General features: G+C 41.9%; 1 protein-coding gene across 2 annotated transcripts in view; it reads right to left on the bottom strand.

Annotated features, from left to right (window-relative positions):
- Positions 1-3701: 3701 nt before the first annotated feature.
- The window catches only part of chek1 (checkpoint kinase 1), a 39082-nt gene continuing 15715 nt past the window's right edge, over positions 3702-27068 (bottom strand). Inside the window, exons 4-14 of one of the 2 annotated variants that reach the window (XM_084309746.1) lie at positions 23040-23148; positions 20708-20772; positions 18535-18604; positions 17533-17721; positions 16704-16808; positions 13105-13200; positions 12375-12456; positions 10532-10706; positions 8879-9010; positions 5730-5831; positions 3702-5093 (exon numbers count right to left, since the gene is read on the bottom strand). In XM_084309746.1, coding sequence (XP_084165872.1) covers positions 4998-5093; positions 5730-5831; positions 8879-9010; positions 10532-10706; positions 12375-12456; positions 13105-13200; positions 16704-16808; positions 17533-17721; positions 18535-18604; positions 20708-20772; positions 23040-23148 — 1221 coding nt within the window. In that variant the 3' untranslated portion in view covers positions 3702-4997. Of the gene's footprint in view, positions 5094-5729; positions 5832-8878; positions 9011-10531; positions 10707-12374; positions 12457-13104; positions 13201-16703; positions 16809-17532; positions 17722-18534; positions 18605-20707; positions 20773-22139; positions 22172-23039; positions 23149-27068 lie in introns of those variants that run through there. The other variant, XM_084309747.1, reaches the window with a different exon arrangement.

Here is a 27068-nt window from a genome sequence, read left to right as displayed (position 1 = left end):
AATGTGGTGAAAGGTTAGAGGGTAAAGAAGGTATTACATCTGTGAGCTGCCAAATGAAATGCATTTCATACCGGTAGTTCTGACTCACGCAAATTCATAAAATAATTATTAATGAATAAATTTACATTTAAATAACAATACATTTTTGCCACTTGAATAACAAGTAATTTTCTTTTATACTTTTAGGACTCAGAGAGGTGTAAAGAAGAGCTGGTCACCACTACAGTCAAAATATATATCTCAATATCATGGTTCTTATTTCTGATGGTGTGTATCAGTGGATCGCCAGGCTGCACCGAGTCACACTCCCAGTGGCGCCGACTAGCCAGACGACACCAAAAAGAAAGAAAAGACAAAAACTGTCTCCTACTCCCTTTTCGCCTTATTTATTTCACTTTTTTAATCACACAGCATCATCACTCAGAATTTAGCATTACATACAAAACCATGATACATAATGCATCTCTCTTCCCCCCCTTGTATGTCAATTCTGTCTCCAGTACTTCAACACCCGTATCTGAGGAGTAAGAGGGGGAAACCTATTTTAAAATTAAAATAACTCTTTTGAAATGCCTCTGCTTACCTTCCTTGTCCCATTGTAGAATTTGCCCCAACGGCCTCCACATGAGAACATTATTGCGTCCTTGTGGCCAACTGTGGAGGTCAACTCTGACCTTAAACTGTACATGAAGAGAAAGGCATATCACCTTTAAGGCGAGACACCCCAGGTGAATAGGCAAATATACTTGTTTTTTTTTTAATTTTGAGATTTTGTTATAGTTAGCTTCCTAAACATGTCTTCTATGAAACTAGTGACAATAAAATGTCAATAACACACATTTAGTTGTTTATTTTACTTCATTTTGCCTTATTGCATCCATAAATGTGCACATATTTAATGGGGAAGTGCCTCATTTGCATATATAAACATAAAATTCAGAAAACTTGCAATATATTTTTTCTTAGTTTATATGTACATAACAAACTGGGAAAGTTTCATAGTGATATCTATTAAAATATGTTTTGCCTATTAGGGGGTACTACACTGTACTACACTGTTTGTAGCCTGTGTGTAGTTCTGTTCAGTTCAATAACATCATTATTATTATTCAGTTATCAGGCATGTGTTTAGGTTGTCTATTACTAATGGTTTGATTAGGTATTGTGTTTGTAAATATCTGTTTAAAAAAAAAGTATGGCATTTTACAATACAGAACTTTGAAGGCGTTTTCCCAAAAATGAGTTTTAATGAGTTTGTCCTCATACTCTGAGCCAGAAATCTCCACTTCAGTAGCACTCACATACACCAATCCTTCCAGTTCTATTCATATCTATGTTCTGAAGGTATTTACAGAAGGGTTTGTTGATATTGCATTCATACCCTGATTTATATCACATTTTATTCCTAAAAACATGGCGAAATATGGAATTTTACCATAAAAATTAACGATAGCAGTGACACGTGACATGTTAGAAATGACTCAGAATTACATTTTGGTGCCAAACTGTAGCATACATACACAAAAATAGTTTGTTTTAATCTAGAAGAAAACAGAAAGAGCCACTTGGATCAGAACCACAATGTGCTTTTTTGGGGGGGGGGGGGGGGGGGGGGGGTCCATGCTTTTATAGATCTACATGACATTTTAGCTGCGACCAGCAGCTCTACAGGTCACTCTGTGGTCGGTTTCATCCTAGGAGGCAGATATTTAGACAATTCCGACAGCGCCAGGTACGTTCATCACAGACACATTCATTAAATTGCCTAAATTTAACAGTCTCATGCTGAGGTTCTCAAAGCAGGCACTTGCAATATTTGACCTGGTTCTGACAAAGGGAAGCTCCATTCCAGAGTACACTATGCACACAGACATATGCATGTATATAAAAGCCAGAATGCTCCCGTGACAGACCACAAAACACTACTATATTTAAAAACCTCTGATAAAAGGCAGCACAGTGCCTGTGGTTGACACTGTCGCTTCACAGCTAGAAGGTCCAGGGTTCGATTCCTGCTTGGGGACCAGGTTGCCGTGTTGCCAGTTACCCAGGTGGTGGGGTATCTCCCGGGCCCTTCTGTGTGGAGTTTGCAAGTTCTCCCCGTTGCTCACAAGGGTTTTCCCTCCCGATAAGATAAGCCCAATGGAAAAACATGCATAACAGATCTCTCCTTAAACTGAATACTAGAGACAATACTCTAGGTATGATGTCATCAATAGACAAATCCTGAAGCTGCTCCATAGACAGTGAATAGTGGAACAACTCCTAGGACACCATGGTGATTTTACTGGGATATGGGTACATTTTCTGATCTGTAAGTCCTACATTTTAATAAAACTAATTTGAATATTATAGCTCAAAATGGTGTGTGACTAATTCGTTTTCAATGGACTAACTGTGGATTTTACCGGTCATGGCCGTAGGGCTGAAACATTTTTGCATCCTGTGAGAGCCTCATCTGCGGAATGATAAAACAATATATTTCCTTTATACCATCGTCAGAATGACGGATCTCGAGGCCAACTGTTATTGAAAATATGGCATGAAGATGAGAGAGAGGGAGCCAGCCCGGCTATTTATGTCACCTCTCAAACATGGGAGACGTTTGAAACCCGCACTTGGGGCCGCTGATAATGTGGAGTACCTCAACTGTGAACAGACACCGGGCCCCTCATTAGGCCCCACGCCAGTCGATCAGTGTGTATTAAAAAAAGTCGCTAATCGCAGCCTCCCAATGATGTAGGTCCATACATTTCACAGGCTTCTCATGTTCTCCCAATCATCGCCTTGCAATTTTTCCATCTTATGTGGTTGTATTATTATGGACTGTGAGCATTGCCCTGGCTGCTTTTCGGGGGGCCACATCTTTCCGAGAATAGAAACAGTTAATTAATTGAGGACCACCAGCAGGGGCAAGGAGAAACTCATTAGCTGCCAGCGTCCCTGGGTCTGAACCACACAGTCTCCTTCAACAATCAACTCTTTATAACCTAAGATAAGATAACATACGATATTCCTTTATTGATCCCCTTGGGGAAATTTGGGCGTCATAGCAGCGTGGGGGAGGGGAGGTACAGGTATGGGCATGGTAATAGTAGAAAGACATAAATATAGGCAATACAATTATAATACAAATTCAAATAAATAGTATAAACAATATAATTAACTCTGAATATAAGAATATGAGAAACAGTGTAATCAAAGGTGCAGATGCGGGTCTGTATGCCCTATCAGTTATATTATATGTTACAATAAATATGGGCAATAAAGAATTATAATTTAAATATATACTATAAGTAGAGTAGAGTAAAGTAAACAATATACACAACCCTAACTGGCATACAGTCTATACAGTCAGGCAGGGTCTATGATCCCTCCTTAAAAGGAGCTACTGATCATCAGATCAACATTAAAGGTAGAAGATCTAATGGCATCAAACAGCGACCTCTGGGCAAAAGATGACAACATAGTACTGCAATTTGTTTACACTTTTTCTCTGCTGTGTGGATTGGATTTCATTGGGGAGCGGTTTCCTCTGCTGGCCCACACCTCAGGCCCAGGAAACCTTTGCAATATGATAGTCAGGACAGAGGATACAGGTCAGGCCAATGTGATATTTCTATTTATTTTTATTTAACCTTTATTTATCCAGGCAAGCAATTAAGAACAAATTCTTATATACAAAAGCAGCCTGTCCTGGCCTGATATTAAAATAGAAAGGGGGTCTAGGTTACAAGCAGGGAGTGGGGGAGGGGCATTTGGTCCTGCATCCAAGTGAAGGACCGTGAACAGGTAGCGGACCCTGTCATGAAACGTTCGGGAACGCCAGGTCAAGTGTTCATTGACCTTATTCACATGGTGGACATTTTTCTTACGTAATGCTCAGTTTGGGTTTATTTCCACCCAGTTCCAGGGACCAGAATACATTTAGATCACAGCGTCTTAGAAAGCGTGTCCTTAACTGGCTCTGGAGGCGATATGATGACATGCCTGTTGCCGGGAGAACTGAGGGAGAGCGTGATGAGGTGACCAAGTGCTCTGGTCCACGACAAACAACAACTCTTCACCTCTCCTCCTCCTCCTGACCACCCAAGGATCTCCGTCTAGAGCAAGCAGTCAAACATTTCATCAGCGACTCCATGCATGTGTGTGTTCCTGTGGGTCGCCAATCGCATGCGTTAAAAAGTCTGCATGACAAATAAAGACTTCTTCTAAAAGGATGATCAATTGTACAGGACCTTTTTTTCTTAGTGTTCTGACTGTGGCCATTTCAAGATGTAGTATTACAGCCTCAAAAGTGGGGCTGGGCGGTATGACCTGGAATCCATATCATAGTATATTAACACATTTACCTCAGTAAACGATAAGTATGGATATTTTTATTTGTATTTTATTTTGAATTAAACACCAGCGGACAAATACCACATTCTCTATTGTGACGTCAACATGTTTGTAACGTTTGTCGATCAACATGCGGTTGGTTGTTGTACATTCAATTTAATTAAAGGGCCACTAAATTAAACTGCCTATACACCAGATGAATGCATTCACCCAACATACAAATATGGGCAAAATCAATTGATTCATAACATCGGTACATTTTGGGTACATTGCCCAATGCCCAGCCCTACTCCAAAGTAACTTAAAACGTGGTCACATACTGGCAGTGCTTGTGTCAAAGGCTGAGACGATACATTTAGTCACAATTTTTTTATCAGACAAATCACTTATATAATCCAAGCTAGCTCGGTTTAGACCAACACCGATACTGATTATTAGTAAATGAAGGAAATCGTAAATGTTATGATTTTAATATTTACAGTAACACAAACCCTAACCCCCGACAGGGTTAGTGTCTGATAACAGACAAAAATGGGCCCCACGTTTATTTCCTGTTGCAGGGTTTGCTAATATAACAGCTGGGCCCAAGCCGTTTCCCTAGCAACGGCATTCTACTAAAAAGGTGTACAGAGAGATGCTGGTGAGCTGTAGACCCGTCACAACACAGGAAGTGGGACCTTCTGGGAACTGATGATGTCACCGAGCTTCTGTTTGATCTTCAGGAAGAGACGCTTGAACTCCAACCCGTCGCCCTGGAAACGCAGACACAAACGTCACAGACCATCTCTTTTACCGCGGGCCTCCCAAACCTTCTCGCGTCAAAGACAACCCAATAGATCTGCAGTAGCCCACACATCCCCATTGCCATTGGTAAAAACCTGGTTCCAGGGACGTCTGTCGGAGTATATTTAAATAGTTAAGATATGGTTTAATACAGGACAGTGTAACTGTCTACAATAGGTGGGGAGATAGCAGTGGAGAGAGTGTGAAAGCTGTGATCACTTTTATACATTCTCTACATGGTACTGAATTATAGTGAATGAAACGGTGGTGAAATTACAGTATTCTAAATAGACAGGGGAAAGGGGAAACCGTCGCCATCTAGTGGTTGTGTTCAAAAATATTCCAATCACCGTTTTCCCATAGTGGCACTTTCAATATGATTTTAAAGAGCATCTCCACAGTCATATGGTTCTGAAATTATTATGTTTATATCGCCGCACCTCACCAATAATAACCGCTAGTTAAATTTGATACAGTTTATAAAACAATCATTCATTTCCCAATGAAATTTGCCCATTGACTGGACAATCCCAACGACACAATCCAACAGTGAAGCTTTTCAATGCCTGTTTTGACCCCTGATCTAAAGAAGGCGTCAGACCCACCTTGGACAGCCTGAAGTCCAGCAGGACCCTCTGGCTCAGCTCCAACAGATGAACTTTGAAGATCAGTTTATTGTTGCGTTTGTCCAGCGTGCTCACCGTCACCTGGAGGACAGAGACGGGTCATTAATGTAACACTAACAGCACACAGTGGGTCTCCCCTCTAAGAACAGAGGGATGCCCATTAGTGAATACGTGTGTGCATAAAGGTGCTATAGATAACATTCAGCCAATAGATGTTGCACTAGAGCACCAGCAAGTCCACAAGAAATGGACAGTTAAGAAGGCCTCTCAAATAGTTGAGGACAACACACACACCCTTCACACCCATTACAAACGAATGCCCTCAGGCCGTCAGAGCTTCAACACTTAATAAAAGGGGCTTAGGTCGCTTCGTGCCAACCTCCATCAGACTGCTGAACACCTAGGTCTGGTGGAGGCCGGACGCCCCCCCCCAGTGGTGAGTGTCTATGTATTGTGACTGTATGTTTGTCTTTTAACTTTGTCTTTAATTTCACTGCACAAATGAAGTTCCGAAAGGAAAATAAAGTAATTGGATTGGAAGTGGGAAGTTGGAAGTCATTTATCCAATCAGGTGTATTCCACGTGAGGGGAAATGGGAAGTAGGGAGGGGATACATGTACATGACAACAACATACATTTATTAAAATATAAATTCATTAATCAATCTTTAAAATAAAATTGGGGGGGGGGGCAATACTTTTATTCTGCACCTTTCTGGATTTATTATAATTTTTTAATAAGATTATGATTTATCTATAGCATCTATATGACACCAAAAAATCTCTAGTATTATCAGGCAACATAGCTTTATTAATAATGTCAAATTCATTCATATTACACAAGAAATGATCTAAACCAAAGATTCCAAAAAACTTGCGCATGCGTCAACTGAGACGGCTGCTGCCGCAGATCGATCTTACTGTACGTTCGTTTAAATAGTAAGTTTTTATTGTATTTCTTTCTTTCACCTAGACCATTTCACTAAAGCCGTGCCCTTCTAAATACGCAGTTTGGAAGAGTTTTGTCCGTCTGACTGATGGCAGGATTACTTTTCAATTTTGCGAGTTTCAGCTGTAACAGCTGATCGCGTGTCCGGGTCCTTTGTTTACACAAGAGATCAGCTGTTGTCACTATGCAACCAGCAGGTGGCGCTCCACAGCCAGCTAACAAACCTGGACTTAACAAACAGTCCCGGAGGAGCTGAAAGGGACTAAGGGTGGTTTTTGTGGATGTTATTAAGGAAGGGGGGCGATGTGCGAGAGACAGAAGAGGGCTGAAGCACGGCGAGAGAGAGAGAAGGAGATATTACAAACCACATCGTGAGGTCCTTGGCAAATAAGATGAGTTGGCCCCACGCCGCTCGCCGGCAGTCAAAAGGGATATCACGAGTGTAGCGTCATGTGTTTTTCTGAGACATGGCTGCACGAAGATATTCCCGATAGCAACGTCTCTATAGACGGGGTTTCACACTGTGCGCTCCGATAGGGACCGCGGGAGCGGCAAGCGGAAAGGAGGGGGGGCTTGCTTTACTTATTAATAAGAGACGGTGTAATCCACGGCCATACGATCACACGTCTCTAGACAAAACATCCAAAAGCATTAATCCTCATCTCAGGGGATGTGCGCGGCTACAACGCTGTGTGTCAGACAGACTGGTCAGCAACACTGGCTCCGTAGACGGTCCTCTCCCCCCTTCCTCTTCACTGTCTAATCTACACCAATAGTCCGGCTGCCACCTTCAGAAGTTTTCTGATGACTCTGCGATAGTGGGATGTATAAAGGATGGTGATGAGGTGGAATACCAGGCACTGGTGGAGGACTTTGTCACATGGTGCGAAAAAAGAACCACCTCCAGCTAAATGTGACGAAGACCAGGGAACTGGCTGTGGATCTGGAGAGGAGGAGGAGGAGTGCACCTGTGGCCCCTGTTTCCATCAGAGGGGTCGACGTGGACATGGTTGAGGATTACAAATACCTAAGAGTACATAATATGTTTGTAATGCATGTAATATTATTGACAATACACTGACCGGGTCGAAACACACGCAGAGGCACTCTACAAGAAGGGCCGGAGCAGACTCTACTTCCTCAGAAGGCTGAGATCCTTCAATGTCTGTACAAGGATGTTCTATGAGTCGGTGGTGGTGGCGGGCACCTTCTTGTACGCCGTGACCTGCTGGGGCAGCGGACTGAGAGCAGGGGACGCAAATAGTCTGGACAAGCTGGTCAGGAAGGCCAGTATCGTGGTGGGAGTGGAGCTAGACTCTCTGGCGGTGGTGTCAGAGAGGAGGAGCCTTGCCATGCTCCACGCCATCATGGACAACCCCTGCCACCCACTACACACAGACTTGGCTGATAGAAGGAGCATGTTCAGTGTTAGACAGACTCCCTAGATGCAACACTGAATGGCACAGAAAGTCCTTCATTCCAGCAGCCATCACACTATACAACGCATCACTGTGCCTCTGAGTGACGGTACAAACTCTGGTAATCTTCCTGGATGTTTGACTCACGACTTTTACATAGACAACTTTTTTTCTTCTTCTACATTTATTACTATACATTTACTGTATATGACTGTATATTTTAGAATGTATATACATATATTATAATGTATATCCCAGACTGTATTTTTATTCCCATTTGTGATTTTTGATTCGACTACCTAAATGTTTATTGTGAGCGGTCTGTAGTGCTAAATTTCCCTCAGGATCAATAAAGTACTTTCTATTTCTATTCTAAATATGATCATGTATTTGCATATCTTCTCACGACACCCCAAAAAAAACGATATACTTTTTGCACTCGATGTATAGTATGATGTATAGAATACATTATAGATTATATAGATTTGCGCTTTGTTTTGAAACAGTCAATTTGCAAGTTGTACTAAGAGTATTGTACAAGAGGAGGAATAAAGTTTGGTTTTTGCATACAATTATTTATTTTAATCTGATTCATCCGAGTAATAATCTTCAGAATGGATGGATTATAAAAAATAATGAGTTGCAGCCCCAGATGTGTGTGTGCGTGTGTGTGTGTGTGTGTGTGTGTGTGTGTGTGTGTGTGTGTGTGTGTGTGTGTGTGTGTGTGTGTGTGTGTGTGTGTGTGTGTACAGTCTGTGGTACCTGGTTGGTGCAGGTGTGTTTGAAGGTCAGTCCCAGGGCGATGCAGGTGTCTCTCAGGGCCACGCAGGACGCATCGGCCCCGAGGGTAGTGAAGAACCGAGTCAGTCTTCTGACTAACCTCTGCCATGGAGTCTACACACACACACACATTTTAAATGATTTATTTATGTCCACATAAATACAAAGTACATTAAGGGCATAAAAACACTAACTCATTGGGAGTCATTCAATTACGTTTGTGACTGTGCAGCACCGATCGTAACACATACAATATTGACACGGATGATGTTTCAAATGTGGGTTAACAGATACAATAGCATTTCCGGAAGACTATCTACTCTATGGGTACAAAAAACAACAACGCCGTCTCCAAATAGAGCGGCTACCAATTATAGCAGATATAGAGCAATACCTTGCTAACTGTTTAGCCTTTCTCTCCCCCCCCTACCCAACCCCCCCCCACCTCCAATGTACAGCCCCACCCCACCTACCCAACCTCCCCCAATGCACAGTTTCTATGTCAAATGTATATACTCTTTTTCTGGATTTTTTTTTAGTATCACAAACGGTACTGTATTTGAAAATCTGGTATGTCATAAATGTATAGATGTAGCAGTACTGTCTATCTGTATGTCATGTGTGTCATATGATGAATTGAAAATGGGGGACCCTGATGGAAACAAGACGAAAGTCTTTCTCTGGTCTGCATCCTCTTAACAATTGTATGTATTGAGCTGTACTGTACTGTACCCATTCTGCAATCTGTTAATAAACTTTTCAATCAATCAAAACTCTTAAGAGATGTGTGCCGTCTGAAGGCCCCTAACCACCAGCTTGTGAACATGACCTGTCCCAGGCTGCCAAAAATTGACACTTTTAGCTAGGGGTGGGGGGGGATCGATACGTAGTAGTATCGCGATACTTTGCGTGGCGATACTGTATCGATACAGGGACGCCAAGTATCGATATTTAATTATTCATAAAAAAATATATATATTTGTATAAGGAAGTTGCATTGTTCATTTCAATACCTGTAATAGTACAGTAGTCCACACACACACACACACACACACACACACACACACACACACATGTGCATTCAGTTAAGTTGGAATATGACTGTAATACAAACAGTTCAGTTTGTCAGGTACATGCAACACAGATTACAGTGTTGACATCTGTCTGCTTGAGAAAATACCATGTTCTGCAATAAAAATTATTGAAGTGAGATGAACAGACTGAACTTTATTGTATTAGATAAAACATGTCGACAGTTTTACTTTGCAGTTGAAAAAAGGTAATACATTTAATTTGACCAAAAAAAAAAGAAAAATAAAATACATTTTCGCAATACTCAGCGTATCGCGATATATTTAGTATCGCGATACTATCGTATCGTGACACAAGTATCGCGATAGTATCGTATCGTGAGGTCTCTGGCGATCCCCACCCCTACTTTTAGCCTACCGTAGTTGTGAGATGTTCAGCTTGAGCTGCTAATATTTCAGCAACTTGGTTAAAAAGGCTTCATACAGGCTGTGGTCGACTCAACACACACCGACACACACACACACTAAATTGGTAAACTAGTAGAGCTAATAACTTTGTATGTATGGTGTATTCTGAAATAAGTTTCATGCAGACTAGGGTTACCTGGCTGGCTCCTGGCGTTCCAACTTGCTGGCTCCCCAGCAGCATGTGTTCTGGCTTGGTGGGCTGGGAGAAGCTGACCTGACCATCTGATGGGCCAATGAATAGTTTGGCTTCCCAGAGACAGCTTGTTGCTAGGAGGTCTGGCTGGGAGCTGGAGATCTGAACCTTGTCATCACTAGAGAGAGAGAGAGGAGGGGGTTATTAAGAAAATTAATTGAAAGAAAGAAGAGGGTAAGAAGAAACTAGGGCCCAATCCCATACCCTTCCCATGGCCCTACCCCTAGTCTTGGAGTGCCCTTGACTGTGTAGTGGCACTTCCGAACGGAGCTACAAAGGGAAGGGGTTAAAATCTTTACCTAAGAAATTAGACGTCATCAGTTGAAAAATAATGTAAAGGGCCAACATATTTCTGTAGCGACAGTACGTATCAGCTTATTAGATTTTTTTGCAGGGCCTAGAAACTTTGCATTTCCAAATTGTGCCAACATGTCGCTCACTTTGCGTAGCATTCATATACTATTGATACAGACAGGCCGTTCCATGAGCGGAGAGACCTGCTGCAGACAGAGAATGGAGGAAATTATTACAAATGGGAACTGACTGTTTTGACTGTTTTGAGTTCCTGGGTCTCAGTGTGAGTGAGACCCTGTCTTGGAGCACCAACACCGCCTCAGTGATCGGGAAAGCCCAGCAACGCCTATACTATCTAAGGAAGCTGAAGCAGGCTGGCCTGCCACGAAATCTCCTTGTCAACTTTTACCATTGTGCGGTTGAGTGTGCTGACCTACGGTGTGTCTGTGTGGTTCTCCAGCTGCACAAAGGCAGAGCAAGAGGCTCTACAGAGGGTGGTGAAGGCGGCAGGCAGGATCGTCGGGACTCCTCTACCAAACATCACCTCCGTCTTCACCTCCCGCTGCCTCCACCGCTCCAAATGCATCATCAAGGACCAGTCTCACCCAGCACATCACCTCTTCCAACTGCTTCCCTCAGGAAGGAGATACCGGTCCATACATGCCATGAGTACAAGATTTAAGAACAGCTTTTCCCCCCCAAGCAGTTAGACTGTTAAATACTCATTGACTGTCCCCTCACGTGCACCATGCACTTACCACTGCACTTGATAATCTCCGATTACCACCCATTATGCACTTTATTATTTAAAATATTCTGTTATATACAGTGTTATATGTGTTCATGTATGTATATATGTACTACGGTCTGTGGGAGCTCCCCTGAAATTTCGTTGTATACTGTGCAATGACAATTAAAAGTCTATTCTATTCTACATACTCGGGTATATTGCTGTGCATTGTGATGTCTGCGGAGCAAGACATAATATAATCAGTAGTGTGTGTGTGTGATTCCACACAATATCTCATTATTGCTGCTGCCATGCGCTTTAAGATGCGCCCTGAAAATAAAACCCGGCCGAACTCCCGACCGTGGGACTTGGTAAGTAAGCCAATGTTTATGCATCAATTACACTACTGGTACCACTTAGAATACAAACTATCCCTTTAATACAATAAAAAGAAACCAGAGTTTCTTGTGTTTTCCATAAAGATACAAATATCTTTATAAGATCTTAAGAAGAGGTTTGGTCCCCAAACGTCTCCTCAAGGCTCCTTACTCATGATTCCATGTATCATTATTATTATTATTAATTATTAATTATTATCATTCCAAATCATGTTCTGGATTTGTTAAAATTCCACCACCGGCATACCTTCGTTCAACTTAACAAGTAGTGCGTGTATGACCAAGTTAAAAATGTACCCTCATGGACTAGAAAATGTTATCTTATATTATCATACCATCAGAAAGACGGATACTAAACTCTCACCTGCTCCTTCGGGCGATGTGTCCTGAATCACACCGAAGAAGTTTGGTAGCAAAGCCCAGAGAGTCGGAAGGCCGCTTTCCAACTGATGGGACACACAAACGGGAAGGAGTTTACATGCGATAACCACATCAAGGTTATTCAGTTAACATGGTTAACGTAATAATTAAGGGGACATCTTTAAGGAAACAAATGTTGTTGAGCGGTCTAGGGAGAGAGGGTTTGGAGGGCGGTAATTGTGGGAGTTTCAAGAGTGGTTAAGAGGAGAGCTTAAAAGGAATACAGGAAAATGTGCTTAACGTCTTCTCCAGAGTCAGACAAGAAGATCGATACCAAATTTCCTCTCTGTGCATTCAGTAGAAAGTCATCCGTCTACAAGCTAGCCTAGCTTAGCACAAATTAATGGAAGCAGATATGGACCACTAGCCTAGCTTAAAACTCTGGGAGGGGTGTTTTTGCCCAACAGCTAGGCTATTGGTCCGTATCTGCTTCCATTCATTTGTGCTAAGCTAGGCTAGTTTGCAGCCAGATAGCTTTCAACTGAACACGGAAAGGAAATTGGTATCCATCTTCTTGTCCAAGTCTAGAGAAGTCGGTAAGCGCATTTCCTATAATATTGGCGTGCCCCTTTAAGGGGGATGGAAGATAGGTTGAGGGGTGTGGTCAAGGGGAGAGGTTTAGGGCTACACTTAATGGAATGGATAAGGTGAGAGGTTTAAGGGGATTAATGTACCTGGTTTGTGTGTCTGGGTGTACCAGCGGTCTTTCTTGATGTCCGAGATGGATATCCTCTCATTTGGATTGGACAACAGTAATTTGGACAACAAACCTAGAGGATAGAAAGGTTCACAGGTTCACAAAAAACACACCTGGGCCAAACACCATTTAAATAATAACCTTTAGCATTCATTGTAACCTGGTTGTGTAAAGAAGTTGGAGAAGTCTGTTATACAGACTCATCAGAAATACTACCATTGGGCTAAATCAAATGTGTGTATTTGATTTGATCAGTAGCTGCTTTGATTGATTGATTGAAAACTTTATTAACAGATTGCAGAATGGGTACAATACAGTACAGCTCAATACACACAATTGTTAAGGGGATGCAGACCAGAGAAAGACTTTCGACTTGTTTACATCAGGGTCCCCCATTTTCAATTCATCAGGACATATATGACATACTACATACATGACATACAGATAGACAGTACTGCTACATCTATACATTTATGACATACCAGATTTGCATATACAGTACTGTTTGTGATACAAAAAGAGTCAAGAAAAGGGAGTATATACATTTGACGTAGAAACTGTACATTGGAGGAGGTTGGGTGGGGGGGTTGGGTACATTGGGATATTGACAACCATACTGGGTAATTTACATTAGAGGTGGTTGGGGGGGGGGGAGAAACACTGTATAAACAAGCAAAACTGTACATTGGGGGGGGGGGGGGGGCACACACTGTACAAACAAGCACAATTGTACATTGGAATATTGACAACCATACTAGGTAAATGACTGTACATTGGAGGGGGTTGGGTTAGGACATTTACAGGGGCCAGTTTCGAATTGCAGTCTCCCGTAGGTGTCCCTTGAGTGGTTTTGAAAGTGGGTAGTGATTCACATTCCTTTACAGCTTTGGGTAGGGCGTTCCACATTGATGTGGCATAATTGCGAAACGTGTTTAGTCCCTTGTTTGAGCCGAATCTGGGTTTAACATGATTTGTGGAGCTCCCTCTGGTGTTGTGATCGTGGTATTCACTGACCTTTGGGAAGTATTTTGACATGTACATGGGTACCTTGGTCGTGTAGTGTATCTTGTAGACCAGGCCCATTGCAAGTTGCTGTTCTCTGTCGTCTACTCTAAGCCATCCTAGGTTGTCAAAGTGGGCAGGGGTGAGGTGGGTTCTAGGAGTAAGGTCAAGCAGTAGTCTGACCAGTTTGTTTTGAGATGTTTGTAATTTTGTTTTTAGCGCCTTTGAGGTGCTTTGGTACCATGAGGTGCATGAGGTGCATGAGGTGCTGTAACGAGGTCTGAGGGAGGAAGCAATAGTCCCCTTGTGACAACCATAAAATTTCAATGGTTATTTATATCAACAGTGGTAATAAACAAGGATATGAGTACTAGTGAACAAGGGTTTGGGTGTGTACTAGTAAACAAGGAATTGGGTGCGTACTAGTGAACTAGGGTCTGCGTGAGTAATAGCAAATAAAAAAATGCAAATAGCATTTGCATTAGCACTACTAGTGTACCAACGTTTTGGTTAGAACTAGGGTATTAGTGAACTAAGGTTTGGGTTAGTACTAGTGTATTAGAGAACTAGGGTTTGGGTTAGTACTATTAGAGACCTAGGGTTTGGGTTAGTACTAGTCTACTAGAGACCTAGGGTTTGGGTTAGTACTTGTTGAAAGATATGGCTGGTTTTTCGTTGTGATTATAAACATTTTATTGCGTATGTAAATACCTTTTATACATGGCCTTTATGGTTCGTTTTTAAAGTAGAACCACTGTGTGGGTTTGTTGGAAAACAGATAACAGTCTGCCCATGAATCGGGGGTGGTGGGGGCAGGGAAGGACGCCATCTCAGAATTTAAGATAGCGAACCGACAGAAAGCTGTGGGCTTTTCTGGTCGAAGTCAGTTGGGTCTGGACAGCGAGACAGGAACAATCGGATAGAGAGAAAGGCGGCCCTCCTGAGGGAGGGTTGGGGGAAGGGAGAGCGAACGAGATATAGATATTTTCTTAGACTTTAGTTTTTCCTCCTTCATTTAATTCTGTATTAGACCTCCGTTTATGTAAATCAACTACACTTTTTTTTATATAAACAGTTCGAGTCAGTGTACGATTGTTCCAAATGCACCGGGAATAGATAGTGGTGTCTCAGCCAGTAATCTGTGAGAGTACGAATTCCACCACTAACAATTGTCTCTATGGAAAAAGAAAACACACACATTCATGACATCAACCCCTGTGACGTCCGGCCCGCCCTGGCATTTTCCCCCCGGAATAGCTCAGGGTCCTTTGGGGTACCAGAACTTGTCTGCGCCCCGGCGGACAACGGGTTAAACTGATCCGGTCCGGCGTGACCAGGACAAGTCCTGTGCCCTTGTCACGCCGCCGCCCACAGTCCTAAGAGGGGGGGTAAGTACGCATTTCGATCCAAAACATCACAGGAGGCGCCACCAAGACGGTCAGTACGCAAACGCACCGCTCCCGGTGGCCCACCTAACGGGCGTGAAACCCCCCTGCCAATGTTTGATCTACTCCGTCATCTTCCCCCGGAGATGTACGTGAGTCCTCGAGTCTAACCTAGTGCACTGGCGCCCGGTAGAGATAAAGATGTTGGGCAACCAAGGCGCGCCAGTCCCAAAAAGCGGATTCAATAATTGAAAAACACCCTGGGCCAGCGCTGATCGGTCTCGTAAGACCAAACGCTGATTTATGAAACAGCGTGTAAGCTCGTAAAGAACCCGAGAACAGCGACGGCGAATTTCTAACAATGTTTCTCCTTGCTGTCTGGGACGAGCAGCAGGAAGCCGGTCTACTAGAGACACAGACACAGGCTCTTATATGACGAGCCTGGGAATAAAAACCGTGTAAATTCTGCTCTTTATGTAAGAGGGGAAGACGGCAGTTTTCCCAGAGAGACCTCAACGTGAGTAAAACTAAAAGGTTCATGTAACAAATTGGACTAAGTAGACAAAACATGTCTCTTGGTCAATAAGAAAACGCACCGGTGACGTCTTCAATGGCCGGGGAAATCCCGTGTCCCACTATCCTAATTTGGTGTGGGAGACAGGTGGAGGTCAGAATAATCCTCTAGACTCTCCGGTGGTGACGACATTATTCTTTCTTTCTCCCGTAAATTTGTGAGAGAGGGGAAAACAAAAGACAATGCCAACACATCTCCTATAACTAACTAACTACTTCAGCACGTACTTCCAGGTGGTGAAAGTAGGGAAGGAGCTGGTAGTATGGCCATGACCCCGCTTATTATGTGAGCGGATGTGGGCGTGGTCGGGCAGGTGAGGGTGCGTGCACGTGGTTGAAAGTTTTCACGATAGCATATGATTAAAGGGACAGTTCCAATAGAGCAGATGAATATGAAATATAACTAGGATTCAGGTTAGTATCAGGGTACTAGAGGTTAGTATCAGGGTACTAGAGGTTAGTATCAGGGTACTAGAGGTTAGTATCAGGGTACTAGAGGTTAGTATCAGGGTACTAGAGGTTAGTATCAGGGTACTAGAGGTTAGTATCAGGGTACTAGAGGTTAGTATCAGGGTACTAGAGGTTAGTATTAGGGTACTACACTAGTGGGTCCTACTGAGAGCTGTGGGCTGGATCTTCTTCCACGGAGGCAGGTAGGTTTTCTTCTGGAGCCAATCAGAATACTCCTGACAGCTTTCACTGGGCTGGTCCCATGGCAACTCTGAAACCATAGCAACAAAGGTATCATGGCAAATCTGAAACTATAGCAAGAGATGGCCAAACCATGCAACAGCGCCCCAGCTTACTAGCACATACCTGGGCTGTCATAGAATTTCTCTATGCACTTGAGTAAGCTCAGTTTGTGGTTAAAAAAACACTCACTCCCACTATCATCTCCTTCTGCTGGATTGTTATCAAATGCGCTACCATGAAGATTATAATTTACAACGCTTGCTACCATGGAAACAATCATTTACTTCTCCAAGGCAGCTTAATAAAAATCAAAGTATGCGAATATGGAAGATAGCATAGATATTTCAACTACAAATGGAATTTTTTTCAAGTTGAGGTGTTTTTTTTTGTCTGCTAATCTTACCCCGACTATAATGGACTATAATGTTACAACAAACAAGTAAGTGTGCTTGGTGTGTGATTACATGACACAAGTACATTGTGAAATTGGATGACATTATTTGCGGGGCCCAGCTATGTGCAGGCAAACTGGGAAATGTGCGTGAGATTAGGTGGAAACTAAATTAGCATTGTTTTTGGTAACGCTTTTTAGCTTTCAAAAGTCACCTTGGACCATATATATATATATATATTATATAATATTTTTTTATTATTACAAAACTATTCCTACCAGATATAGATACATCACATCTAGCAAGTACACAAAGAAGAAAATAGAGCCAAAACGTAAATGCCCCCCACCCCGCTCCCACCTCCAGCGAGCATGGCAGTGAGCACAATGCCACAGGCCCACACGTCCACAGGCGGGGCTTGGAACTGCGTCTGGCCGAGGAGTTCAGGGGCTACATATGGGAGGGTTCCACAGAGTCTCGACAGAGCCCTCTCTCTCCCTTTATGTCGGAACATAGTGGCCAGGCCAAAATCTGACAGCTTCAGATTGTCTGAGAGGAAGAAAAAAAGCAACAACAATTAATGACATTTTCAAAAAGGGGGAGACGGTAGCCTGGAGGTTAAGAGATGATGTTGATAAAAAGCTATTTACAAACTAATTCACTAGGTTCACTAATAGGGTACAATGCAAAAAAAAAACTCACCATGAACACAGATGCAGTTCTCATCTACCGATTAAGGGTGTATAGGACATAGTGATAATACGTATTTATTAGGGATGTCAGATATTATCGGCCTACCGATATTATCGGCCGATATCGGCATTAAAATGTGATATCGGAAAATATCGGTATCGGTTTTCAAATTTATTTTTTACATTTCTATAACCTTTATTTACCCAGGCAAGCAAGTAAGAACAAATTCTGATTTTATTTATTGTCAAAAGTATGCATAATGTTGTGTTAATTCCACTACAAGAGATATGTAATGTTAATTATCTGAAATTATTCCATTTTTTGGGGGGGGGGGGAAACCCTGCATATATCGGTATCGGTTGATATCGGTATCGGAAATTAAGAGTTGGACAATAGGTATAGGTAAAAAAGTCAATATCGAGCATCCCTACTATTTATAATTCTAATAATAATAGCCACCGTTATTTATAGCACAATTCATATCAAATATCTCAAGGCAGGTACAGAATAGATAAAACAAAGATTTTATCAAATAAAAAATATTAAATACCGGCAGTCTTTACACACACAAACACAAAATAAAAAGTAATAGGGTATGAATGTAGCAAAAGTTGTGTATATAACGGTGTACATTGTGTATTGGTTGGGCTCGAGTTTCCTTCACCTCACCTTTGTCATCTAGCAGAATGTTCTCTGGCTTAATGTCTCTGTGAGTGATCCCCGCAGTGTGGAGGTAATCCTGCAGAGAGACCAGATCAGACAGTAGGAGTGTAACCATCTAAAAACAGAAACTGTTAAGACAACTCCATCTCCTCTTCCGTGGGTGACCTCTCCTTTTTCCCCATTTGTAGTCTAAACTAGGCATCAGCCTGCATCCCATCAGCATAGAGCGGGAGGGTAAACAATACAAATGGGGGCGACAGTGGGTCGGGGGAGGTAGAGCGGTCGTCTGGTAATCCGGAGATTCCCAGTTCGATATCCGCTCCTCCCGGGCAGCGTGTCGAAGTGCCCTTGAGCGAGACACTTTGCAACCCCTAATTGCTCCCAATGAGCAGGTTGGCACCTTGCAGGGTCGCCTCCGCCGTCAGTGTGTGAATGTGTAAGTGAATGGGTAAAATGTGAGAAACAAATTGTAAAGGGATTTGGATAAAAAGCTAATATATAAATGCACCGTTTACAATACGCACGCATACACAGCTGAAGAGAAAGAGACAAAAAGAGAAGGGCGAAAAAAGACAGGCAGGCAGAGAGGCATAGATTGATTGATTGAAAATGTTATTAACAGATTGCAGAATGGGTACAATACAGTACGGCTCAATACACACAATTGTTAAGGGGATGCAGACCAGAGAAAGACTTTCGTCTAGTTTACATCAGGGTCCCCCATTTTCAATTCATCATAACATATATTATATACCGTACTTTTCGGACTATAAGCCGCGGCTTTTCCCCCCATTTTTCGACCCTGCGGCTTATATAACGGTGCGGCTTATATGTGACTCGACGTGACCAAACCCGAAAATGTAAAAATTTAAATATTGCTTTTTTGACTGCATTGAAATGTTATTTATCTGTTCCCTTATTTGCTAAACTTAATACAACTTGTAAATGAGTTAATTCTTGTTATTTGTCCGACAGTATTGTGTCCCAATGCTAATTACATATGGTAATTAAACATTAAAACACCTGCGGCTTATAGTCAAGTGCGGCTTATATATGTACACATCATTCAATTTAGCTGCTGCGGCTTATAGTCAGGTGCGGCTTATAGTGCGAAAAGTACGGTACATGACATACAGATAGACAGTACTGTTACATCCAGACATTTATGACATAATACCAGATCTACAAATATACAGTACGGGGGCGCCCCCAAGTGGCGAACCATGTAACGCGCTGCGTCGCGGCACGGCCGACCCGGGTTAGATTCCCCCGACCCGGCGTCATTTGCCGAATGTCTTCCCCACGCTCTGTCTCCCGTTCTTCCTCTCTCTCTCTCTCTCTCTCTCTACTGGACTGCCCAGTAGTAAAAAGCGATAAAAAAAATAAATCTTTAAAAAAAATATATATATACAGTACGGTTTTAAGAGTACTGTTTAAGGCGAGACACTGCAGGTGAATAGTAAAATATAATTTTTTTGTTGATTTTGAGATTGTTATATTTTGCTTCCTAAACATGTCTTCTATGAAACTAGTGACAATAAAACGTCAATAACACACATTTAGTTGTTTATTTTACATCATTTTGCCTTATTGCATCCATAAATGTGCACATATTTAATGGGGAAGTGCCTCATTTGCATATATAAACATAGATTTCAGAAAACTTGCAATATATTTTTTCCAGTTCTATTCATATCTATGTTCTGAAGGTATTTACAGAAGGGTTTGTTGATATCGCATTCATACCCTGATTTATATCACATTTTATTCCTAAAAACATGGCGAAATATGGAATTTTACCATAAAAATGGACTGAATGGAGTATTTTCTGATTTATGGAGTGATAAAAAGAGATATCCAAAATCCCCTCTGTAATAACCTTTGGCTCTAATATGTCAACAAAATGAAACTATAATTTTGAAAATGGCTTTATCCAATGTTCAGATTTCTGTCCTGGAATTATATGCAAATTAGTGCATATTTAAGTAGATCATGCCTCATTTGCATATTTAAACATACAATTTCAGAAAACTTGTAATACAAAAAAGTCTTGTCTTAATATAAGTAATCAACTAGGGAAGTTTCATTGTGATATCTATTAGTTAATTTTTTTACCCTATTCACCTGCAGTGTCTCCCCTTAAGAGGCAGACAGGCAGACAGACGTTTCTCTAACTCACCACGGCTGCCATTAGCTGCAGGAAGAACGTGTTGGCATCCCTCTCAGGCATCCCAACATCAGGCTCTGACAATGACACAAAGACAAAAGTGACCTAGTCACCTTTATGGCTAATAATACAAAGACAAGACGTACAGCAGACAAACATCCCTGCTAGGGGCGCGCGGAGACGTCATGATCTGTATCTGTATAACCAACTAAATTATCTGTATTCAGATTCAGAAATGGGCATGGTTTATAGCGGAAGGTTATAATGTACTTGTCATCTGTACTTGTGCTCAGTCTCTCTTTATTCTTATTTTTAACAAAAATAAGTTTTATGAACCGTCTGAAGTTGACCCCCCCCCCCCCTTCCTTTAACTGGGGGACATTGCAGTATAGCATACATTCACTTCTTTGCCTGCTATTCTTTATATAATTTTATGCACAGCCTGTAGATGATTACGAGCCAAATAACTGCTTTTAGTGCTATTTAGCACCCTTTTTGTTAAGAGTGTAGAACATCAGGACTGTGCACACCTGACTCCACCTTCCCTCCCCTGTTAAACCAGGTAATACAAATATTTATGTCCATCTCACTATCTGTGCTTTCCCGAATTCATATTTCGGATTCGGGGTCATCCCTAATCCCTACATCAAGCGGTTGGTTACAGTGATGCAAACAGTTACCTACAAGTAGTAGGTTTGATGGTTCCCCATTAAATTATTTTTGGAGATAATGTATGATTTTCCATCTCATAGAAGCAACAACAGTCATTCACAGTTGATGACTGGCCGACCCCTGGCTTGGAAGTAAGCCCCAATTGGCCCTTGTATAGGACTAGCTATTGAAAAACGTGCCAATTGTCCATTTCAACCCCCCCCCCCCCTTTTCTTGATCCTCCCATTTAAACAGTTGCTTCCTCAGACAATCTTCATTTGTCAGATGGAAGCAACAGTTGTGATTGGAGGATCAAGAATAGAGGGTGGGGTTTCACATAGGTCAACGTATCAAAAGGTTTAATTTGAGGTATCCAGTTTTCAAAATGCTGGATTCATACTAGTTATTTATTATTATTATTATCTTTTCTTTTTATAAATAGCACTTTTTATTAGTTACATCAACTGATCATGGTCTAATTCTATGTAGAAAGCACCTGGCATATACATGTAACACAGAACATTGTTTTTTATTTGTTTGAAGAACCAGGACATTTTAAGTAGCGGAACTGGTGCCTGTATCAAAAACTTCCCAACACTATCTAGTCAACAGACATCCACAGGCAAGCAACTAGCATGATTGATCCCTGGCCCGGTCACATGATAACATTCTGATCGGCCCAGTCTGTCTCACCTATCTGATCAAAGAGCCCTCCCCCAGAGCAGTACTCCTGTCTGTCTCACCTATCTGATCAAAGAGCCCTCCTCCAGAGCAGTACTCCTGTCTGTCTCACCTATCCGGTCAAAGAGCTCTCCTCCAGAGCAGTACTCCTGTCTGTCTCACCTATCCGGTCAAAGAGCTCTCCTCCAGAGCAGTACTCCTGTCTGTCTCACCTATCCGGTCAAAGAGCTCTCCTCCAGAGCAGTACTCTAGTCTGTCTCACCTATCCGGTCAAAGAGCTCTCCTCCAGAGCAGTACTCCAGTCTGTCTCACCTATCCGGTCAAAGAGCTCTCCTCCAGAGCAGTACTCCAGTCTGTCTCACCTATCCGGTCAAAGAGCTCTCCTCCAGAGCAGTACTCCTGTCTGTCTCACCTATCTGATCAAAGATCTCTCCTCCAGAGCAGTACTCTAGTCTGTCTCACCTATCCGGTCAAAGAGCTCTCCTCCAGAGCAGTATTCCAGTCTGTCTCACCTATCTGATCAAAGATCTCTCCTCCAGAGCAGTACTCTAGTCTGTCTCACCTATCCGGTCAAAGAGCCCTCCCCCAGAGCAGTACTCCAGTCTGTCTCACCTATCCGGTCAAAGAGCTCTCCTCCAGAGCAGTACTCCTGTCTGTCTCACCTATCTGATCAAAGATCTCTCCTCCAGAGCAGTACTCTAGTCTGTCTCACCTATCCGGTCAAAGAGCTCTCCTCCAGAGCAGTATTCCAGTCTGTCTCACCTATCTGATCAAAGATCTCTCCTCCAGAGCAGTACTCTAGTCTGTCTCACCTATCCGGTCAAAGAGCCCTCCTCCAGAGCAGTACTCCTGTCTGTCTCACCTATCCGGTCAAAGAGCTCTCCTCCAGAGCAGTACTCCTGTCTGTCTCACCTATCCGGTCAAAGAGCTCTCCTCCAGAGCAGTACTCCTGTCTGTCTCACCTATCCGGTCAAAGAGCTCTCCTCCAGAGCAGTACTCCTGTCTGTCTCACCTATCCGGTCAAAGAGCTCTCCTCCAGAGCAGTACTCCAAGAAGATGTAGGCCGTGGCTCCCTCCCTCCGATGGCCAAAGAAACGGACGATGTTGGAGTGGGTTAGCATCTGTAAACAGGACTTTATTAGTATTAGATTAATTACCATATAGAAAAATAAGAAATTCAAAATCTTCCAAGTGTTTCCCGATACAATCCCAAGGGAAATCTTATGATTCCCCAAGTTTTTATAAAAGCTATTATCGAAATACTAAATAATAATACTAATACAAATATCAGAGATCGAGCTTATTGTATGTATGTATGTAATGTATGTATGTAATGTATCCTCCCTCTCCTAGGGTGCAGTCGCATCCTCCTCTCGCTCTCTGCTATCTGTGCTCTGTGCTTCGTGCCGTTTGTCGGACTATACTCAAATCAACTCAAAATGGATCTAATCAGGGGATCTCATATTTTCGTCAAGAAAGCAGATTAAGGCTAACCCTCTCTGCCTCTTGGGACATTTGAATCGGGCTACCAACTTGAAGACGTGGACATTTGGATTATCGAAGCTTTTGGATTGCAATAAGAAGATTTTGGATCCGTTTACCACGCACAGGACCTACCAAAATGAACCGACTAAGACACTTGGACTAACACATTCAGTCATTTGGACGGAGTTGTTAAAACTCACTCCACTCAAATCAATAGAGTTATAATTCTACTCAAATTTAAACTTCCGGTTTACTATAGAATGGAGTAAGTCGCATGTGACACAGCTGCTCACCCGTTATTTTTTCGTTTCGTTTTAAAAACATATTTATAAACTACCAATGCGTTTAAAACTTGACGCATATATCAACTGAGATCATCAACTAACTATATTGACTGAAAGAATTGAGATGCCACCAAGGAGAGATAAAACGATTGCAAAACCAAGCGCAGAGGACTCGCCTATGGCCGCAGGATACGTACGACAAATAGCAGAGAATATAGACGAGATAGCGTCCTCCTCAAGTTCAACCCCTACAAACACCTCCTCAGACACCGAATATATCATCCGGGAAATGAAAAATGAAATGAAAAAAATGGAGAAGTCAATAACCGAAAAAGTAGATGCTATCAAAGAATTTATCGAAAGCAAAATAGAAGCGCTAAGGGTGGATGCCGACGCACATATTAAGCGCACCATTGCACTGGAAACAGGTTTGGAAGAACACCAACAAAATTTCAGTCGGATCTACAAAGACGTAGCTGATATCAACGTTAATTTAACGGCTGAGATGAAGGGAAACTACAAAGAACTCAAGTCGGAGCTCAACGATATAACGGTTGAGCTTAAGCGAATCAATGAAGAACAGAAAGCTAAAATATTCGAGATGGAATATCAAAGTCGCAAGCTGAATATTCGTATAGTCGGTCTGGACGAGTCGGTGAGCTGCACACACCCTGAAGAGTTTGCGACAGAATTACAGAAAATCCTGGGACCAACGATCCTTCCTAAGGTACCTGAAGTGGAGCAGTGTTACAGATTGGGGACCCGAGCCAACGACAATAACGTCAGACCCAGAGTGATAATGGTTGTCCTGCGTCAAGTCAGAATAAAAGAAATTATCATTCGTGAGACTCGCAGGATGAAAGGCAATCTGAAATACAAGGATATATCAATACACTGTTTTGAAGATTACTGTCGGGAGGTGGTGGACCTGCGAGCCAAGTTCAAGACGGTGATGTCTCAACTCTATCTGGAGAAATACAGACCCCTATTAATATACCCTGCAAGACTTTGCATCGTCGATAAACAAGGAGAAAGGGTTTTCCTCAACTCGCCTGAAGATGCAGTCAAATACATGGCAGCACAAAATGCAGGATAATGTATAAACGGCCTTTAAATCTCTGTTAGGCATGGACACCATATAGTATAAACTTTAATGAACCGCAGATTTGGGGCAGAGAGACCTACGAGCTCAGAGTTATTGAATGTTTTCCCCGTTGGGCTTCTATTATTGTGGACATATTGGATTCAAAATTGGAACGATACAGAGAAGATGAACATGGCGTTGAAGTGATCCTTATTTTAAGAGTATGGAATTCTAACAACATTCCAGAACATACTGGAACATTCTAACACTGTAAAAACAACATATTGGAATAATCTAGAACAGTGGTCACCAACCTTTTTAAGCCCAAGATCATTTTTTTTTTTGGTGAAGGCAAGATCTACCTATTGAAGCGTTGAGAGAAAAAGACAGCCAAGATTGTACTTTAAACTAAATTACTTTTATTTGCCTGTATTCTAATTACATGCAATGCTTTGGTCCAACATTAAAACGACAAAGTAGAACTATTATGTACTTTCTCAGTCAGTGCTAAGTGCAGTCATCTTATGCAGCATCACTTTTCACATCAAAACAAAAGTAGAACTGTAATGTGGACTTTCTCATATTATTAACATTGACAAACATATTTACAATTAGCATTTTATAAAGTAGAACTGTAATGTGTACTTTCTCAGTCAGTGCTAAGTGCAGTCAGTGCTAAGTGCAGCATCAGTTTTCACATCAGAACAAAAGTAGAACTGTAATGTGGACTCTCATATTATTAACATTGACAAACATATTTACAATGAGCATTTTATAAAGTAGAACTGTAATTTGTACTTTCTCAGTCAGTGCTAAGTGCAGTCAGTGCTAAGTGCAGCATCATTTTCACATCAAAACAAAAGTAGAACTGTAATGTGGACTCTCAGGGTAAGATCTATAAAAAAAAAAAAAATTATTTTTAATTTTCATGGAAAGATCTACAGGGACAGTCTCAAAGATCGACCAGTCGATCAAGATCGACGGGTTGGTGACCACTGATCTAGAACATCTAACACATTCTTTGATATAGGGAACATTCTGGAATAACAGCAATACGTGGCCAGACATACAGCCAGAAGCCCTTCGGGGGAATAACCAACAGCATCTAGCTGCAGAATCACAGAACCATCACAGCAGCGGCCGGCTGAGGACCGGTGGGCCCATATCGGAATAACATTTTTCACAACGGATCATCGCCCACCCATGGCCAGGGGAAATGCGGCATATACGTATTTAAAAACTGCTTTTTATTAATTGGAAATATTCCACTACTTCTTCAATTTATACTCTAGGTGTTTAAGCATAGTAAAGCTCTTTAAAGATCTAAGTTAATGTTATCTTCTTTTTTTCTTTTTTCTTCTCTTTTCTATGATTTATTGAGGTTCTCTTTTCAGTTCAATACCTCCATATTATTCTTGGGTTATTACAAATTACACAAGTTCTTATAAAATGTAAGTGATTATGGCATGATAATTGAAGCTTTATTTTTAGTTTATCTTATTTAAATTTTTATTTAACGGGAAAGTGGCCAAGCCACAGTTGACATTCTACTTATGGTAGAATTTAGAATGTTAGATCCTATGGTATACATAGGAATGTTAAGGATAATTGGATCATTCTGGGATATCCGGTGGTTTAAGGGAGGGAGTTATACGCGGAGGTTGTGTTCATGGAACACAGTCCTGTACGATTCTCGGTGGGAGGGGGGAATAGGGGATTTTTATTTGTATATATATATGTTTTTAAGCTCGGCTCTCAACGGGACCTCAATAATTGGATGTACATCTATTGTAGCTTCGCACTCCAGAAGCATTACCAACAACTACACAACAACATGTATAGATTATGGCTAGTTTGAATATAATGATCTGGAACACTGGTGGAATAAATAATCAACACAAACGCAAAAGCGTGCTCACACTGATGAAAAAAGAACAGGTGGACGTGGCTCTGCTAAGCGAAACGCACATTTTAGAGAAAGACATAGATTCATTAGCGGACAACACATAACATAACATTAGTCACTCTTCTTTTGGAACGAGAACTCGGGGAGTAGCCATAGTCGTTAGACGGAAATTGAACATTGTATTCAGGGCTGTACGCTAAGCTTTTTCACTAGGGGCACACTTGCCCCTAAATGAGAAATTTAGGGGCAAAAAATATTTTTTAGGGGCAAATTTTTTAATAA

This window comes from Notolepis coatsorum (genome assembly GCF_963971535.1).
Source record: "Notolepis coatsorum genome assembly, chromosome: 3".
NCBI lineage: Eukaryota > Metazoa > Chordata > Actinopteri > Aulopiformes > Paralepididae > Notolepis > Notolepis coatsorum.
Note: the sequence above shows the minus strand (reverse complement) of the source record. Positions and strands in the feature narration are given on the sequence as shown.